At 42.0% G+C, this 19,085-nt stretch overlaps 1 protein-coding gene across 7 annotated transcripts in view; it reads right to left on the bottom strand.

The window, feature by feature from the left end:
• Positions 1–3,043: 3,043 nt before the first annotated feature.
• The window catches only part of MOGAT1 (monoacylglycerol O-acyltransferase 1), a 42,054-nt gene continuing 26,012 nt past the window's right edge, over positions 3,044–19,085 (bottom strand). For 5 of the 7 annotated variants that reach the window (XM_007086230.2, XM_042995451.1, XM_042995447.1 and 2 more), the window contains exon 6: positions 10,877–12,243. In XM_007086230.2, coding sequence (XP_007086292.2) covers positions 12,089–12,243 — 155 coding nt within the window. In that variant the 3' untranslated portion in view covers positions 10,877–12,088. Of the gene's footprint in view, positions 6,953–10,876; positions 12,244–15,691; positions 16,235–19,085 lie in introns of those variants that run through there. The other 2 variants (XR_006220944.1, XM_042995449.1) reach the window with 2 other exon arrangements.

The raw sequence follows: 19,085 nt of genomic DNA, 5'->3' as shown, positions 1-19,085 counted from the left end.
GAGAGAAGATAGATGGAGACAGACTGAGTTCTGATGATATCATGTGAGCATCTGGATCCACGCCTGAATCCCTAGACCCTTCAGCAATGTGACTCAAATTTCTTTTATGAGGAGGGAGAGAGTGCTGCTTATTATGTATATGTATGTACATATTATATATGTATAATTATATGCATATATTACATGTAGTATATATAACATATCATGCCTAGGTTATATCATATGTATATATGTCTACATATGTACGTATATAATACTTTTATACTTACATACAAATACATACACACACCATGATTATAAAATTAACTGTAAAGTTCAAAAGAGGACAGAGAGTTTCTAAGGGAACGAACAGGTAACATGTTATAAATAGTTTCAAAAAGAATAATCATTAGATCAACATATCTAATATACCATTCTTCTGTTTTAACCACTATCTAGGGTAGCATTATTTCTGAATTTTCATGAAGCTCATACAAACAGACCTTTGAGCAATTATGCAAATGTCTGGGCTACAGTGTTAATAATTACCTGGTTCCAGTTCTACACTGCATTCTAGAGTTTTCTCTGTAGGTCTGATCCAGTTTTGCAGTCACTATAGGGCAATTTAAAACAAAATATGTAAACATATATAAAGATCTCCTGACCTAGAATATCAGCGATACAGACTTTCTGAGTTAAAGGCATCTGGTAGACTTTAATGTGTTCATGACAAAGACCATGATTCGGAAGCAGAATTTGCTTGCTGACATCAGGAAAATTAAGGTAGGCTTGATAGGTTGAGCTTGTCATCACTTTCCTATATTCTATATTCAAGGTACAGAGCCTATTTGCAGCAGCTATACGGTGTCCCCCGCAAACTGTTCTCACCCTCCCCTGGGGTCCACAAATCAAGTCAGGTCGGCCTCCTGTTTTTATACAGCCTGCGAACTAAAAATGATTTTCACACCTTCGAATGGTTCAAGAAAGATCAAAAGAAGGTTTCATGAAAAATACATGAAATTTGAAACTCCACGTCCATAATAAAGTTTCATCGGAGCACGGCCACATTCATTCATTTATAATTATCTACGGCTACTTTTGCACAACACTGACGGAGTTGAGTAGTTATTGACTAAGCTATTTACTATCCTAGTCTTTCCCGAAAAAGTCCACTGAGAGACAATGCTGGAGAGAATGGGAAGTCAGTAGTCATTTTCCCAGCCATATCTGTACCTGGGGGTGACCCATGGGACCCAGTTTCGACCAATGAGATGTCAAGTAAGGTTTGCAAGAGGGATCCTGGGAAAGACAGCAAGATTTCTAGCAAAGTAAAGGAAGAAAATGGACACCTTTCTTCTTCTTGTGGTATCTGGAGGTGTGATGTTTTTTGCCTCCACAATAAAACAAGCATGAGGTTGACATTTCTATTTGCTATATTATTGGCTATATTGGTGGACGAGCTAAGGCTTTCTCGAGTCTCTGGAGTAGGAATTGATTTCAAGCAGTCTCGAGGTTTTCTAAACCTAGTCTCAAGAATGGTCACTGTGGAAAGAATAAGTTAGATGCTTGTCATGGGAAACTTTCTGTTTTCTTTAGCAATTTGATCGTGGTCATGCAACCCCAGACTCCAATTGAGGGGAGTTCAACTTCAGTCTAAGTTAAACCTGCCAAGGGTCTTGGGGTGGGGAGGATATAAAAAACAAGTTTAAAAACTGTGTCTTAAGATTCAGTGTGCTCATTTAATGGTGGCAAAGATGTAAAAGGATCAACGATTGCTAGTTTCTATCACTCGGTGGAACTTCTGTGTAGGAGAGAGAATTTTATTATTGTAAGTGAATACTCAAAATTGTATATTCTTATATTCAGTTCTCATTTTTATTAAGTTTCATGTGACAGTTAAGAGTCTCAAATCTCTCAGAGAGCTATTCCACATATGGTTCTTTTGGGAATAAGGCATAAAAAATAAGATTTGAATATATATATAGTTATTAATAATTATATTATTTATATAGCTATGTTTATATATTTATACTAATATAAGTATTATGTTAACTATTATGTTATTGTTTATATATACAATATATATTTAACAAGTAAAGGGCAGAAAAAACAAAGTAAAAACCTACAGTAAAATGGAAACCAATTTGACAATAAACTTCATATATTGAAAAAAAAATAAAGAATGATGAAAATTAAAAAAAAAAACCTACAGTAAAGTTTATGTAAAGTTTAGGGTATTTCCTGACATTTCAGATTTCTTTTTTTTTAAATAATTTATTTATTTACTAATTTACATCAAAGTTAGTTAGCATATAGTGCAACAATGATTTCAGGAGTAGATTCCTTAACGCCCCTTCCCCATTTAGCCCATCCCCCCTCTCACAACCCCTCCAGCAACCCTCTGTTTGTTCTCTAAATTGAAGAGTCTCTTCTGTTTTGTCCCCCTCCCTGTTTTTATATTATTTTTGCTTCCCTTCCCTTATAACATTTCAGATTTCTAAGTATAACTTCAGTTCCAAAAGTTCCAGTCTCTAAGCACCCCTTCATTAAAAGTATTTTAGAAATCCATTATAGAAGAAAATAATTTCTCCTTGAAGAAAGAGAAACTGAAGCCCAGAAAAGACAGTCACAGTCACATATACACACAACACTCTCCACAGGACCCAGGCTCTTCGGGAATATTCACTGTCGTTAGTTTTGAGGCCACTCAAACAAGACAGTGCGTTAAGAAGAACTCACAACAAAATCCCACTCAAAGGTACAGAGACCTTCCAGAACCTTTAAGACCATCATTCACATTGAACATACAGAGACTGAGAAATTTCAGAGTATCATAGGATACACAGCTAAGTTGGAGATTCATTTTCCAAAAATTAGTTTAAAAGCTAATCTCTGAAGCATTTAAAACAATTTTTTTAATGTTTATTTTTGAGAGAGAGAGAAAGAGTGAGTGGGGGAAGGGCAGAGAGAGAGCGGGGACAGAGGATCCGAAGCAGGCTCTGTACTCACAGCAGAGAGCCCGATGTGAGGCTCAAACTCACGAACCATGAGATCACGACCCGAGTCGAAGTCAGACGCTTAACTGACTGAGCCCCAGGTAGCCCTGGAGCATTTTTTAAATAAAATGCCTCCCTGTTGTCCCTCCCAAAGGTGGACAGAACGGCTAGCTGTGCCCTCAACACCAGGGCCGTGAACTCTTCTGCCTTCCTGTCCACGGTGTCCCACTTTGCCTGTGACTGAGGGGGGCTTCCCAGGACGGGAGTTTTCACTGCTAAAGCCAGGCAAGTCCAGGGCCAAAGCTCCGGGCTGGTGCTGCTCTGGAGACACTTGCTTCCCTCTCTCTCCAATGAGATAGTTCTCTAGTTATGGGCCCAGAGAGGGGAGCACACGGGTCCCGCGCCTTGGTGCTTTTCACCAAGTCAGTGCTTGGTCAAGATCGTCCAGTTAACTGGGAAGATGTTCACAAGAACCGGGCCCTGAACCTCTACCTCCACGCAGCACCCGGACTTCTTGCATTTACTGGCAGAAACACACCTTGCAGCCCCAGCCTCCACCCCTCCATGAGAATCTTTGAATCGCTGGGAAATGCAGGAAATTCCAATGGAATCTAGTAACCACAAACAAAGCTGAAAGTAATTCTTCAGTGGACTCTTGCCAAATAATCCTGGCAGAGACTATCCCTGATGGAACTCTGTGAATTAGCAGAAAACACATTACATACCCCAGATAGAGGATCAGACTGAAGCCACTGCGTCCCTGCTTCACAAAAACTAGAGCCCAGAGCAAAGAGAAATCACGGGCAGGATGGAAGAGAAATTTCTCCTTTGAAATAATGGCCCCGGGGCGGTTTCTAAGCCTATCAAGATGTGGAAAAGGAAATAAACCCTGCAATAGAGCCAGGCCAAAAGGATGTGGTAACAGCTTCAGAGCGATTCAAAAGTTCAATGTCAACAGTTCCTTATGAAAAGCATTTTCTCTGGCCACAATTGACCAGTAGGGCACGCTGCTTTGCATAAACTCTGTCATCTAAACATCTAAACTCAGCTCTGTGGCCAAATCATCCTGATGGTTTGGTTCACGGAACTCTCAACAGTAACAGTGGAAACAGATAGTTGTAAGGATCCCAATGCCTATGGAGATTTGAACAAACGCGACTTTACCATTCTGTTTTCATTTGCCTATTTGATCTTTGCAGTCATTGCTATCATATCATCTGTCAACTTGGCACAGCGATGGGGGCAGAGAGGGCTTTCAGGGTCTCCCATGATTTTCAGCTAAGATCTGCAACTGTCTAGCTGACTAGGTCAGAGTGGAGTCATGACACTAATCAGGCAATAGCAAAGGTCCTAATCATAGTGGCCTGGTAGGGCTAAGAACGTGTGGGCTGTTCATGCAGGAATCACTCCTTCACATCACCAGCCAGCGGCCAACGAGAGGACGTGACCTTCCTCCCAAGGAATACCATTTCCGAGATCACACCTCTCTTAGGCAGCACCAGATGCGTTCCTGTCATCTGTTACTGAGAAGAAGACCCTCTGGGACAGGGACACACCGTGGAGTAGAATGTGAACGTTCCTTTAACGGGAAGTGTATGATGGTAAGACGTCTGTCTCTTCCCTGGGGCTGTTCCTCCTCCCAGCGTCCTCCCTTCCTTTTCAATGTTTCCCTACTTCTGTTGTCCTTGACCTTACCTCTGACAGACCGCAAGAGGTCCTTAGTTGCTTCTTGCAATTTAACTTTGCCCTCTGCTTCCTTTGGAACTGCTTTGAAGGCCTGGCTATGCTTGTGTCTCAGTTTGACACGGTAGGCGGCTTGCTACAGAAACGTACGTCCCGTCTCCTGCGTTTATTTGTCATAATGATGACACTGAGTTCAATCACCTACCTACTATTCAAAATAAAAATCAAACTCGTCCGTAAAAGTATAGCCAGTTCCCGAATGAATCACATTTACTTTGATTCCCAGTGATTTAAATCTCCCTTGATTTGGGTATTATTTCAATAACAGTAATGACTATGTATCTCCCCATCAATGTCTCTATGTACGTAATATATAAACCCTTCTGCAAATCCCACTGAAATTATTTAATATGACTTAACATTCTATGTTTAGGAATTCAATGTTATTTTAAAATTAAGTGAATTTCAGATGACAAATTATATGATCCCACTCTTATAGAGTCAACAAACGTAAGATAGAAGACAGCCTTCCATTATTTTAGCATCACACATAAAATGTCAATGCCAGGCCAAACTAAAGATCAAATTGCCTTTCTCTCTAGAGTTTTTAGAGATGTTGCTGATGGACTGGAGAAGGCAGGGAAGGAGACATCAAACCGGAAACATTTCTTCTTAAATTTGGAACATGTGGCAATTTCATGACGAAAAATTTTAAAAGGTGCTTGCAAACACACATATACATATACACATGTGAGAAATAAAATGAACTTAAAAAAATACATGGTTGGGAGAAACGACCTTTCCCCCAACTAGTGCCCCATGCAGTCACAGCTACCAAAAAAAGAAAAAAAAAATCAAGCCTTTCAGCTACATAGGTGTTCTTAATATAACATTTTAAATGTTTAACTTGGACCACAAATATCGGTCCACTTAATGAAACTTTCTTCCTCTGTCCTGCTAATGCCGGCCACAACATTTTGCCATCTCACAATTGGTGCTCACGACTGTTCCAGTGCTGAGAATGGCCCCCGTGTCTATTGGGTCTATGCGTGGGTGGATCGTGGTGGGGGTGTGGGGGCGCGGCATTCAGAAACGTAGACGGCTTGCGAAAAGAATCGCCGGTAGAGGGACCCACCAAGAATCTTAGTAATCATGTCCCACCTTTTCCTTCCATAGGTGAAGAGTATAAGGTCACTTACCCAAAGTCACACAAGTTAGTGATGGGGATGGTGGACGCCCCAGGGCTCCTGAGCCCTACATCCAAAGCATGGGCTCTGGCCAGAGGACCCGGCATCCTATCTGAGCTCCACCCCAACATGAGGGTTGCCTCAAGCAAAGTTCTTAGCCCCTCTTAACCCCAATTTTTTTATGGGATAAAAATAGTACTGATCTCACACGGCTATTTTAAGAGTTAAATGTCATAATGTACATAAACTCTCCTAGCTCTGTATCTGGTACATTGTAGGTGGTCAATAAATGTTGATGGGTTTTATATGACAATATTTATTATTAGCCACAGTATTAATAAAATACTGGGAAAAGTTAAAGTCAAGCAGTGTTTTTACACAATAATAAACCAGCATGTTCTTTATCCGATAAAATATTTTAAGAGTATTGAAAACACCTGTTTTGATAACACCGGAAACACCACCAGGTCTCAAAAATCAAGGCGAAAACTCTGTCATCCAAAATGCTGACATCAAAGGGAGGCGATTTTACTGCTGACACACACAAAAAAAGGAATTTAGTTTTTTGCTTCTTCCCTCATTTTGCCAAGCGGATGACCGACTCGTGTGTATAAAACAGCTTTATTGAGGTATAACTCACATATCGTAAAATCCACCCACTTGAAGAGAGGCATGTAGGAGTTTTTAGTGTATCTGCAGAGTTGTGCGGCCATCACCATGGTCGAATTTTAAAACATTTCATCACCCAAAAAGAAACCCCGTACCCATAGCAATGATTCCTTTGATTTGGAATCTATCAATTTTTCTACCAGTTTTTGAACATTTCTGTAACTAACAAGTTTCACTCTTATTTTGACCACGGCAGCTTCCTGTCTTGTTTCCTCTTCCTGTTCTCTGCTCTTATTTCATCCCGCACATCTGTGCTTTTCGTTCAGCTCTGCCCCTGCCTTCTGTTTTGTCTTGTCTCTCATGCAGGGCATCTAAAAGGCCGGGCTCTTCAGTATGAGAATCTGCAATGCTCACGATTCTGCTGCCGTTCCCTTGCCTGTATCCGCCCTCAAGTCCAAGTGAATTCAGCGTTGGCAAGGCGTGGAAAGAGAATCCATTCTACTCAGATAAAACACCACACCCACACATTTACAACTTGGGCATAAAACACATTTATTGGTCACAACTTTATCAACCAAGAGCTTTTAAAAAGCACACGGCAAACACGTACGGTGTAGAAAATCTAAAAGCCCACCATCTCCTATAAAGATTTTAACAAGGAATAAACTGCTATTTCACAGTTTTCAAGTGTGTAAAGGAGGAAATCTCTTAGAAAGATGTCTCCGATTTTTATTTAGGGAATTCAACTGTTTTGTAGAAACACCATGACTGAAGGTCACTGTGGTGCTGGAGAAACTTCCGTAGCAATTTATGTTTTACGTATACTACGAAAGGAGACCGTCATTTGAACTCTCTGCATGTCCGGAGGAACACAAATGACGATGGCAGAGGAAAAAGAAGTCTACAGAGAAGTGTGCATCTCCCACTAGATGTCATTACCATGACAGAACAGGCAGACACCCACCATAGAGACAGAGCCAGAGGGAGCCTTGGAGATCATTCACTCCTAACAGGAAGGAATGGGCCCAGGTCACCCCGCCAGTTAGTGGAGACCCAGAGGCTAAAGGGTTATTTGAAGTCGAAGTCTGGAAGGTAAAAAAGAATAGCACAGTTGTGTTTGCTGGTTGTTTTCACGTGACCATTCCCCAGACTGGACAGATGGAATCCAACCAGGAAGCTCCACGTTGGTCTGGAAATAGACAGGGGGAGAATTGTACAGCCCTTGGGAATACAAGAAGGTCAGATTTATCTTTATTCTCAAGAGGGCCTAAGAAAATTCCTAATCAGAATCTAAGAGCCTTAAAAGAAAGAAAGAAAGAAAGAAAGAAAGAAAGAAAGAAAGAAAGAAAGAAAGAAAGAAAAGAAAAGAAAGAAAAGGCAGCTCTAACAACCCAGCTGGATGAAGCCACAGCCAGAACGGGCTTGGGGCTCTGAGGCTGTCACTGAGGTGACCACTGTCCTCTTCCACTTCTGCTCCGACCTGTCTTAACGGTCACAACATGACCAAGAGAGAGGATCCTTCGTGGGGTCTGTCACTCATCCTGGGCATAAAGCCCCTTGCCTTAGCCTGCTGCTCACTACCGAAGGCTCTTGTGGCTCAGCTTGTCGTCAAAAACTTGGATGTCACCCGGAGCACATCACCAAAATAGCTCTCGCAAAAAGGGAAAAATCACCCATGTGGTGTGCCAGTCTCACAAAAGAAACATGCTCTAGGTCCCAATAAGACAGAGCTCGCTTCGGAGTGGCTAAATCCCTTGCTTTACGAGTATTTTTCATCCCAACTCTATGTTTTGACACCTCTGTTCTACAAGAGGGTGCACGGGTTTATTCATCAACAATGACGGACGAGTGCTACCTCCCGCTCCACCAGAGAAAAGTAACACGAACATGGTTCCAACACGCACGAAGCCACTGGGGTTCAGCTGCTTCATCTGTAGAAGGAACAACCCACGGACTGCAAAGCCCCTTCTAGCTCCAAAGCCTGGCTCCTATGACACAGGTGGCACCACAAGCATTCGAGAAAAGTGCGGCCAGCCTGCTCTGTGGGCGCCAGGATCACGACACTCACAGGACACAGACTCTGCTACTCAGGAACCCATCATTCCATGAGTAAACTAGGGTTTGGGACAGACTTTCTCCTTCATATGCGGTATTAAGGCACTAAGCAATGGGTGTCTGGGAGGGATTAATGAACATTACTGACATATAAGGTGTTAGACAAATCCCTTGGTTTTTTTTAAATATAAAAAACTGCTTCTGTATTTGCCAGCCCAGAGAAACTGGAGCGAGTGATTGGCTATGTAGAAGTTGCCTTGTTTTTTTTCCTTTCATAAGATACACAAATTCTATTTGAGGTAACTCTCCCAGCCCCAGAAATAGACATCTCATCGCTTAGCTTAAAAAAATATATACAAATACAGTTTAAGAACTGGCTTATCCTTAGGCTACTGGGGAAAAAAACAAAAACAAAAACAATCAACAAATCCCATCAACACTGTTTCCTGTCAAAGGAAAAGGAGACAAATAGACCCCAAACTTGTTTTCAGATGTATCATGTACTTTGGCCATTTGCATCGTGGGTGAGGTAGTTTGGAAGAGATGTGAGGTTACATCTTCCTGTATTTCCCATGACCAAAGCGTACCTTCTACTGAAAATAGGGATTTTACTTCTAATGCTATGCATATGGGGCACCTGGGCAACTCAGTCGGGTAAGCGTCTGACTTCAGCTCAGGTCATGATCTCACAGTTCCTGAGTTCAAGCCCCACGTGGGGCTCTGTGCTGACAGCTCGGAGCCTGGAGCCTGCTTCGGATTCTGTGTCTCCCTCTCTCTCTGCCCCTCCCCTGATTGCACTCTGTCTCTTTCTGTCTCTCAAAAATGAATAAACGTTAAAAAGTATTTTTTAAAAATGCTATGCATACAATAAAGGCTCACTCTTCATCCCTGAAGTATATATACTTTGATTGTTTCCAGGGTTCTAGTGAAGGGTTTTCATAAATCATGTAGCCTCCCTTGTCCTGGTTCCCCTTGGGACCCAGCAAAACTGGCTGGCCTTTCTAAGCACTGGAGCTGCAATCTTCAATGTGAGCATAACAGACTTAACCAGATCTAGATAATTTCAACAGTTCTAACCGTAAGACAAAGCAAATGACTCAGCCTGTGCCCAGTGTGCAAGAGAAACAGGACAAAGAAATGTCTAAGTCAAATAGCACAAACGTACATTTTCTCAAGGCAATTAGGTCAGTTTCTCTTACTGGGTCCTGGGGTTATCTTTGTTGTTGTTATTTTTTGCTTTGCTGTTTAAACATTAGGTACAGTTGCAGAGTAGACGAGAATCTTTAAAATAGAGGCACTCTGTGTCAAACCACATTAGTGAGTACAAGATATAGCCCACAATTGTGCTGTAGCAAAAGTTCGTGTCCAAACCTTCACTTGCAATCTGTAGGACTATATGGGGCTTACAACTATGCTTTGGGTTTATGAATGGACTTCTGGCTAGATTATGACCGAGAGAGAGAGAGAGAGAGAGAGAGAGAGAGAGAGAGAGAAAGAAAGAAAGAAAGAAAGAAAGAAAGAAAGAAAGAAAAGAGAGAGAAAGAAAGAAAGAAAGAAAGAAAGAAAGAAAGAAAGAAAGAAAGAAAGAGATAAAACCCCTAAAATGTATCTAAAAATAAGATTTTATGGACGCCAGAATGGAAGTTTGCTGATGCCTAGGGTTTTAAAATGGCAAAATTCTAGCAAATTCGTCAGAGGGGAACTTTGCTCATTTTTCAGTGCCTTTGCTTTACTACCTATGGGCTTTAACTTTGCTTTATTAGATGATCCAGCTGATGTCAGGGTCAGCTTGGCCTCCCAGGACCAAGTATGAGATTAAAAGTCATAGTTTTGTGAAATCACAGAGACTTTAATGAACTTCTCTAAAGGGATGAAATTCACAGACTTTATAATAAAGGTCTCTAGTCATTGTGGCATTCTGAAAGACCGACCCATGACCAGCTGGGGTGTCATTTTCTGTAAATGGTGCTCCTTTTATACTTCGTTGGTGTTGAGTAATACCAAAAAGGATTTATAGTCGAGTTTTGTGCATCTGTTAAAAATAGGTTGTGCCCTATTCCCTGCTTTGACAAAAAATTGATCTAATTTCAAGGCCATGGGTCAGTGGACTCCTGGATTGTTCAACCAGTATGAAGCCAGAGGCATGTTCATTTTTTCCTGTGTGAAATGCTTTCCTAGTCAAGACATTACCCAGCATGATTTTGTTTGGCTGATGCTGAACTCAGTCCAGGCTCCAGCCCAGGCTTCATGTTTTAAAAATTAGAGGCCTGAAGATATATTACTAGTAAGTTAGAACAACTCCAAGAAGTTGCCCCCAAATACCCAGAGCACAAGGGGTAAAGAAGCAACATATAGCAACGGAGATCATTTGGAAACTAGACATTCTTCTCATTTATTTACCAAATACTTTACTTAACTTTTAGTGCCTAATGATCAGAAACCTCCTTTTCACTTGCATCTTATAAACTAGCCTGCGGTCTCGTCCATTACTGGCATGAGACAATCAGACCCCGCACATTCTCTCCTTCTGAAACTGGGTCTTTTCTTAAAATAGGTTCATCCTATGGTACAGCTTTAAAAACTCTTCACCTTGGTGGGCTCATCCGTAAATATATTCACTAAACAAGTACTTATTTTGCGCCCGGCCCAGGCACTAGGGAGGTATCAGTGAACAGGGGGCACAGGGTTGCCTCTCTTTCGGACCAGACAGTTGTAACTGGACACACGACAACCAGAGAGGGTGCTTTCTTTCATAGCTGGTCTTCCTCAAAGAGGCTATTTGGAAAGAAAATTCAAATCATTTCTACGACCGTGAAAACCTTTCGGAATTTCGATGTTCTATAAAGCATGTGTCCCAAAAGACCTCCTTGTCCACAGCAAATGAGCATGCTCCGAAGCAAACGACAAGCATGAATGTTTCCAAGCATGAACAGAAATGAAGAGACACGCTCTCACCCACATGGGTTTTTCCAGATGGTAGATTCATCCTATTTCAAAGACCGCATAAAAATTCTGCACTATTGTATAAGAATGTGTTGGTTGACATGACCTAAAGGGATCAAATTATCTAAGCCTGAAAAGTAACATTATTCACCCAAAAATGGTCTGTTCACGCAGAAAAAAAAAAAAAAAGATCTCCTCTAGCTCTGTATGGAAAATTATTTCACACATGGTCTCCTAACTGCTCCAGCTGTGGTAAACAACAGCTGTCGTACTTAGTGAAAACACTACCTTACATTATTGTGATGTTTAGTAAAAGGGTCTAATTATTTTTTGAAGCCGTCATATTTTTTTTTCTTGAGCACATGAATAATTCTAAACCTTTTCTTCACCTGCAAAATGACGGGCCCTTCCTAAACGAGGAGGATGATTAGAAGGGTCATAGTCTTCTCCACCCTTCTCCTGTAGTCACCTGCTGTATTTTTATTGCCCATGGACACTCACCAACATCTGTCACCATAAATAATATTTTCCAGTTGCACATTGGACTCCATAGCCAAAGAAGAAAATCCTTATTTAAAATATGTATTCTCCAATGGGATGTTCTCGCATCCTCTGGTGTGCCTTGCAAGCGTACAGTTATTTAAAAATGAGAGTTTCGTGCTCTGGGATACCATACTTCCTCTTGTGCGCCTCAAATAATTTCTTTAGCTCCTCCATATAGGCGTGATGTAACTCCTCAATCTGTTCCGTGGTTGGGTGCAGAGTCTGATGAACGGGGATTGGACGGCCAACTACAAAAATAGAGAACGTATCAGACAGGAGAAACCAAAACCCCTCCGTCACAAACCGCTGCCTCTAAAGGACGGCTCTGGAAAGATCTGCCAATCAGAATCTGTCAGGCGCGCTCACTCCAATCCCTTGTTCGTTTTACTGGCTGCCTACGGTGGTCACACCATCCTATTCGATGACAAATAAAGAACTTTCCTTCTCAGCGATTGCTGGAGTGTTAAGTACCCTGGGGGTTTTGACTCTGAGTCAAATGAGCCACTGTGCTGACCACAGCTGTGAAGTAAGAGGACATAGCTGTGTGTGTATGTCACTAGCATTCTCCCTCTGGTACAGCTGACAGCCAGGCCACAGGACCCTATTGTGACCGATGGTGAAGTCTTGAGTCATGAGGCATCAGCTCTTTACTCTCTTTTTAATGTCATCCTAAAAAATCTGAAGAATGTATATCTTCAGAGCCAAGAATCTGTACTAGAAAACACACATCATCACAAGACTCTGTTTGTTAAGAGTAGAAAACAAAACCAACCCGAAGTCTCAGTAGAAAAATTATTAAATAAGCCACAGAACAGTCCCTCAACAGAATCCTAGGCAGCAATCTTTAAAAAAAATGAAATTATATGTGTATACACACACACACACACACACACACTGAGGTCTAAAATGTATGAAGTGGGAAAAGAATTGTAAAATAATACAGTATGATCCCATTTATGAAAAAACATTTATATTTCCAGGTGTATTATAAGCTTTAGTGTATTAAAAAATCTAGGGGTGCCTGGTGGCTCAGTTGGTTAAGCGTCTGACTCTTGATTTTTGGCTCAGGTCATGAATTCAGTTTGTGGGTTCAAGCACCGCTTGGGATTCTCTCTCTCTCCCTCTCTCTCTGCCTCTCTAGTATTCTCTCTCTCTCTCTCAAAATAAATAAAAATAAACTTTAAAAGAGTCTAGAGAGAGAGACTGATAACCATTACCTCTAGGGAAGAAGGTAGAGATGGGGTAGTTTTCACTTTAACTGTATTGTAGGAATTTTCTACAATGAGAATGCAGTTGTTTTACCTGTAATTAAAAATGAACTAATTATTTTTTTAACCTGTCAACTTCTCTACATATTTCAAAAGGTGTCTAGAGTTGTCTCAGATTTTTAGAAACTACAGGATACACATGGCTTTGGCACCTGCTTTCCTGGGTCTTTCCCTGCTGCTCACTGCTCCCCCTGCTGGCCTAATGCAGCTTACTGATGCCAAGAGTTGAAAACCTACAGGATGTTCCGTGACCCGCGGCAAAGAGGTTCTTATTACCCAGGAGCAACTTGGGCAGGAGCTCAAGTGGGGCCATGGGTAATAGAATGGAACTCAGAGGGGGCACAGGAGGTTTCCTTTGGTCTACCCTAAGTCATTCCGTGGTACACCCAAGGTTCAAACCCATGTCAGTAACAGGTGGTGGGTGAGTTAAGAGAAAACCAAGCAAATGTTAAGTCACAGAGAAAGAAGGAAGTAATAAAAATCAGCACAGGAGGTAAGGAGGCGCAGAGAAGGTAGTGATACACATACACATAGGACGAAATGTATTATTAAGAAGATACCTCTATCACTTTAGCTCTCTAGCTATCTACCTATCTACCTACCTATCAATCTATCATCTATCTAATGATGCAATAAGGAGACATATATAGTAGATACGTATCATATCACCTTACTGCAGTATTAATATTCTTACATTGCTAAGTTTTTAAGCAGATATAGCCTCAGGAATCTCACATACAGCTCTGATAGCCTGGATGTCAAATTTACATAGAGTAGGCATCAGTCCTTTGTCATTCCACAAACTGGAACTCTCTTACCGTCGGTTGTGGTTGGAAATACGGCTGAGGAGAAGGCTAATGTGGGGTGAAAGAGGAGCTGGGGCTGCACAGAAAACACTAGACTACCAAGCGCACCGAGCTACCGAGTAACTTCCTCCCTGGCCGTGATTTTCACATGTATAGGATGAAAAAGTAGAACTCAACGATCTTGAAACTTCCTTCTGACTCTGACCTTTTTGTTTCAGGAAGAAATTGAGAAATCTGCAGGTGACTTGAGAATCTACTAGCCGTTGCCAATCTACTAGCAAATGTACGGTTTTATAGAAATAGCTTCTGTTAAGTGAAATTAATCCCAAGAGAGGTCAAGTACGTACGATTATTCGAGGTGGAAGTCGGGGGGCCGGGGACTTAGCAAGAGGCACAGGGATCTAAGAAGATGTTGTTCCCAGATTACTTTAAATAAAATTCATGAATTCTGGGGCACCCGGGTGGCTCAGTCGGTGAAGCGTCCAATGTCGGCTCAGGTCATGATCTCACGGTTCATGAGTTCAGGCCCCACATCAGGCTCTGCGCTGACAGCTCAGAGCCTGGAGCCTTCTTCGGATACTGTGTCTCCCTCCCTCTCTGCCCCACCCCTGCTTGCACTCTGTCTCTCTCTCTCTCTCAAAAATAAATAAACATTAAAAAAAAATTTAGGGGCACCTGGGTGGCTCAGTCGGTTGAGCATCCGACTTCAGCTCAGGTCATGATCTCACGGTTTATGAGTTCAGGCCCCGCCATCAGGCTCTGTGCTGACAGCTCGGAGTCCGGAGCCTGCTTCAGATTCTGTGTCTCCCTCTCTCTCTCTCCGCCCCTCCCCCGCTCACAGCCTGTCTCTGTCTCTCAAAAATGGATAAAAATGTTAAAAAAAAGTTTATAAAAAAATTTTTTTTAAATCATGAATTCTTGGCACCTGGGTGGCTCAGTCGATTGAGCATCTGACTCTAGATTTTGGCTCAGGTCATGATCTCATGGTTGTAAGATCGAGCCCCGTGTCAGGGTCCGCACTGACAGCATGGAGCCTGCTTGGGACTCTCTCTCCTTCTCTTTTTGCCCCTCCCCCACTCTCTCTCAAAAATAAACAAACATTAAAAAAAAGACTCATGGATTCTGAATTATTAATCAAGTCTTATTTCCTACGCGTTTTCCTACAGATAATTTCAATCCTGTTCTTTTCTTATTCATGGTTGTTTGTATATTTCAGGTGGCTCTTCCAGAAAGCTCAAACATGCCCATAGATATTAAATCCATCATAAGACTTTCCCCTTTAAAGTGTGAGATGGACAGCTTCCTCCTTGCCTTTCTCTTGTTTATGTGTAGGGAAACTGAGGTACTGGAAATTTCAAAACTATATTAAAAAAAAACAACAAAACAGGAATTAAAAATATAAAGCTGGTGCCCCTGTCCCTCATTACAAAAATTGGACCGGGAAGCAAGAAATCTTTCTCAATTACTTTTTTTTTAAATTTTTTTAACGTTTATTTATTTTTGAGACAGAGAGAAAGCATGAATGGGGGAGGGTCAGAGAGAGACACACACACACAGAATCCGAAACAGGCTCCAGACTCTGAGCTGTCAGCACAGAGCCCAACGCGGGGCTCGAACTTGCGGACTGCAAGATCACGACCTGAAATGAAGTCGGACGCTCAACTGATTGAGCCACCAGGTGCCCCCTCTCAATTACTTCTTGAGGGGTAAAGACAGAGGTGACAAAACAAAACCATGCAAATCTGAGAAGAGTCCCCAGAGCCCCGGAAGACCAGAATCCTCGGTCTCCACAAAAAAGGAGATTTTTTATCACTCAGAGGAAGAAAACAAAGCTAAGCTTATGTTAGCTGCAAACTGCCCTGTTACTCTCTTTTGACAACACAAAGGGGAAAAAAAAATGGCTGCTCTCAGACATGAAACTCCTTGCCCTGGAAAAAATCAGCCAACATCTCTCCTGGTGGTAGAGTCGGGAATCACAGCTCCTGTTCACGTTCTGGTGCTTTTTAGAGCTCGTGTGTTCCATTTCCCAGTCCCATCCAGCAATTGGAGCTGAGCTACGCGCTCACGGCCTCACACAGCAAGCAGCCTTCCCTCGTTTCTATGGTGTCGTGTCGTATTGACCTCAGATGGGGAATGAGCAGCTTCACGAGCCGTTGCATAGGCAGCTGGAGAGGAGTTTGGAAATGGGCATTATTTTCTTCTCACTGAGACCAAGAGTAGGTCTTTGGCAACAAGAAATCTTTGCTGTTTTTCTTTAATTCTGAAAATTCCAGAGTTGATCTCTCGACTGATCTCACACAGGAATTGCTCTTTCTCGGGCTGCTACACAGCTGGACGCTAGAGAAAGGCTAGGCTGTAGGCAGAGGGGGTTGGAAAGGGTCAAAATGTGGGTGCCCACGAAACCTGGGTTTATTGAAACTCTGGCTTATGGCGGAGGCTCAAATAATATGCCTGACGCGAGGAAAGAGCATGCGTGTGTGTGTGTGTGTGTGTGTGTGTGTGTGTGTGTGTGCTTCCACACACACACACACACACACACACACACACACACACACACACACTCAAGAACATTCATTAAACACTTACTGTGTTACACTGGGCACCACACCAATCCCCTTAACATTATCTCTTTAAACCCCTACTTGACATTTAAATTTAAATTAGGTTCCCCTTCCTTTCTTTGTATTCCAGAGAATCCCTTATCGTGCTTTTTTTTTTTTTTTTTTCCTCATCAGGATATACTCAGACATGAAACATAATCCACTACTTTTGTCAAGTGGGTTCAAACCAGTTTTATTTTATTAAAGTACATTCCTTTCCCCATCTATAGCAAGAATGATACAATAAGCACCTGAGTACTCTTCTTCTAGACTCACCAGCTTTGAACGTTTTGCGCACAAGCGCGGGTACCCACGTGTGCACGCGCAGATATACATGTGTATTATTTTTATTTTTGTAGACCCATTTGAAAGTAAGTTGTAGACATCAGTGGTTCGATTGTATTATCGTCCCTAAACATTTGGCATGTGGTTCTTAAGTACAACAACACTGTCCTTCTTTTTTAATGTTTATTATTTATTTTTGAGAGAGAGGGAGAGAGTGAGCGGGAGGGGCAGAAAGAAAGAGGGAGACAGAGAATCCCAAAAAGGCTCTGTGCTGTCAGCACACAGCCTGATGCAGGGCTCGATCCCACAAACCGTGAGATCATAACCTGAGCTGAAATCAAGAGCCAGACGCTTCACAGACTGAACCACCCAGGCGCCTCAAGAACACTGTCCTTTTTATTTTATTTTATTTTCTTATTTTTTTTTAAGTTTATTTATTTTTGACACAGAGAGCAAGCATAAGCTAGGGAGGGGCAGAGAGAGGGAAGAGACACAGAATCCGAAGCAGACTCCAGTCTCCGAGCTGTCAGCACAGAGCCTGACGCGGAGCTCGAACTCACGAACCGTGAGATGATGACCTGGGCTGAAGTCGGACGCTTAACTGACTGGGCCACCCAGGCGCCCCAAGAACGCTGTCCTTTTTAAATACACCATTCTCATACCCAAGGCATCTAACCTCTACACAATTATTTTGTACTTAGTTCACATTCAAACTTGATAAACTGTCTCCATGATATCCTTACAGCTGATTGCCACCCCCTACCCCCCCCCAACCATCCATGACAGCTGCTGTGTCTTTGAGTACTCTCTCTTTTTGGTCTTTCAGGAAATTAATATTTTTGAAGAGTCTAGGCCAGTTGTTTAACACAATCTGAATGTCCCACAACCTGAATTTGTCAATTTCCTCATGATTTGATTTCGACGAACACTTCAGCAAGGACACGTACACAGAGAGATGGAAACACGTTTAATAGCACTCAACAGTCTGGTCAGGAAGCCCCCCGGGCTGTACATCAGCCTGTACTCTCCTATTCTGGGGGTGCACAAAGTGCTTTCTCACGTACAATGTCATCTGATCCGCAGAATAACCCTTGGAGAAGACAGGACAATTGTAACAGTTTCCTCTTTAGAGTTGTAAAATCTGAGGCTCAGGGAAGACAAATGAAACCACCTAAGACCCTCTGAATCAGACCCCAAGGCCGTATCACTTGCTTCTGTACATGTGGCTGAGGCACGACAAATGGCTTCTTAATGTCCATTTTGATTTCTTTGTGTGGCTGGGGCCTGCCATCACACTGGGCCCACAATGGAAAGAAGCAATTTCTTAATGGCAATGATTATATTTTTTTCATTTTGCCACAAATATAAAAGTGAAACAGCAATCCCTATCAAAAGAGCACCAGCATTCTTCAAAGAGCTAGAACAAACAATCCTAAAATTTGTATGGAACCAGGAAAGACCCCGAATAGCCAAAGCAATCTTGAAAAAGAAAACCGAAGCAGGAGGCATCACAATCCCAGACTTCAAGCTGTATTACAATGCTGTAATCATCAAGACAGTATGGTACTGGTACAAAAACAGACACTCAGATCAATGGAACAGAATAGAAAACCCAGAAATGGACCCACGAACGTATGGCCAACTAATCTTTGACAAAGCAGGAAAGAATATCCAATGGAATAAAGACACTCTCTTCAGCAAGCGGTGCTGGGAAAACTGGACAGTGACGTGCAGAAAAATGAACCTGGACCACTTTCTTACATCATACACAAAAATAAACTCAAAATGGATGAAAGACCCAAACGTAAAACAAGAAGCCATCAAAATCCTAGAGGAGAAAGCAGGTAAAAACCCCTTTGACCTCAGCCACAGCAACTTCTTACTCAACACGTCTCTGGAGGCAAGGGAAGCCAGCAAAAATGAAGTATTGGGACCTCATCAAAATAAAAAGCTTCTGCACAGCTAAGGAAACAATCGGCAAAACTAAAAGGCAACCGACAGAATGGGAGAAGATATGTGCAAATGACGTATCAGATAAAGGGTTAGTATTCAAAATCTATAGAGAACTTATCAAACACAACACCCATAAAACAAACAATCCAGTGAAGAAATGGGCAAAAGACACGAATAG

The sequence above is a fragment of the Panthera tigris genome, chromosome C1 (genome assembly GCF_018350195.1).
Source record: "Panthera tigris isolate Pti1 chromosome C1, P.tigris_Pti1_mat1.1, whole genome shotgun sequence".
Taxonomy (NCBI): Eukaryota; Metazoa; Chordata; class Mammalia; order Carnivora; family Felidae; genus Panthera; species Panthera tigris.
The sequence above is the reverse complement of the archived record's forward strand: the minus strand, read 5'-3'. Positions and strand labels throughout refer to the sequence as shown.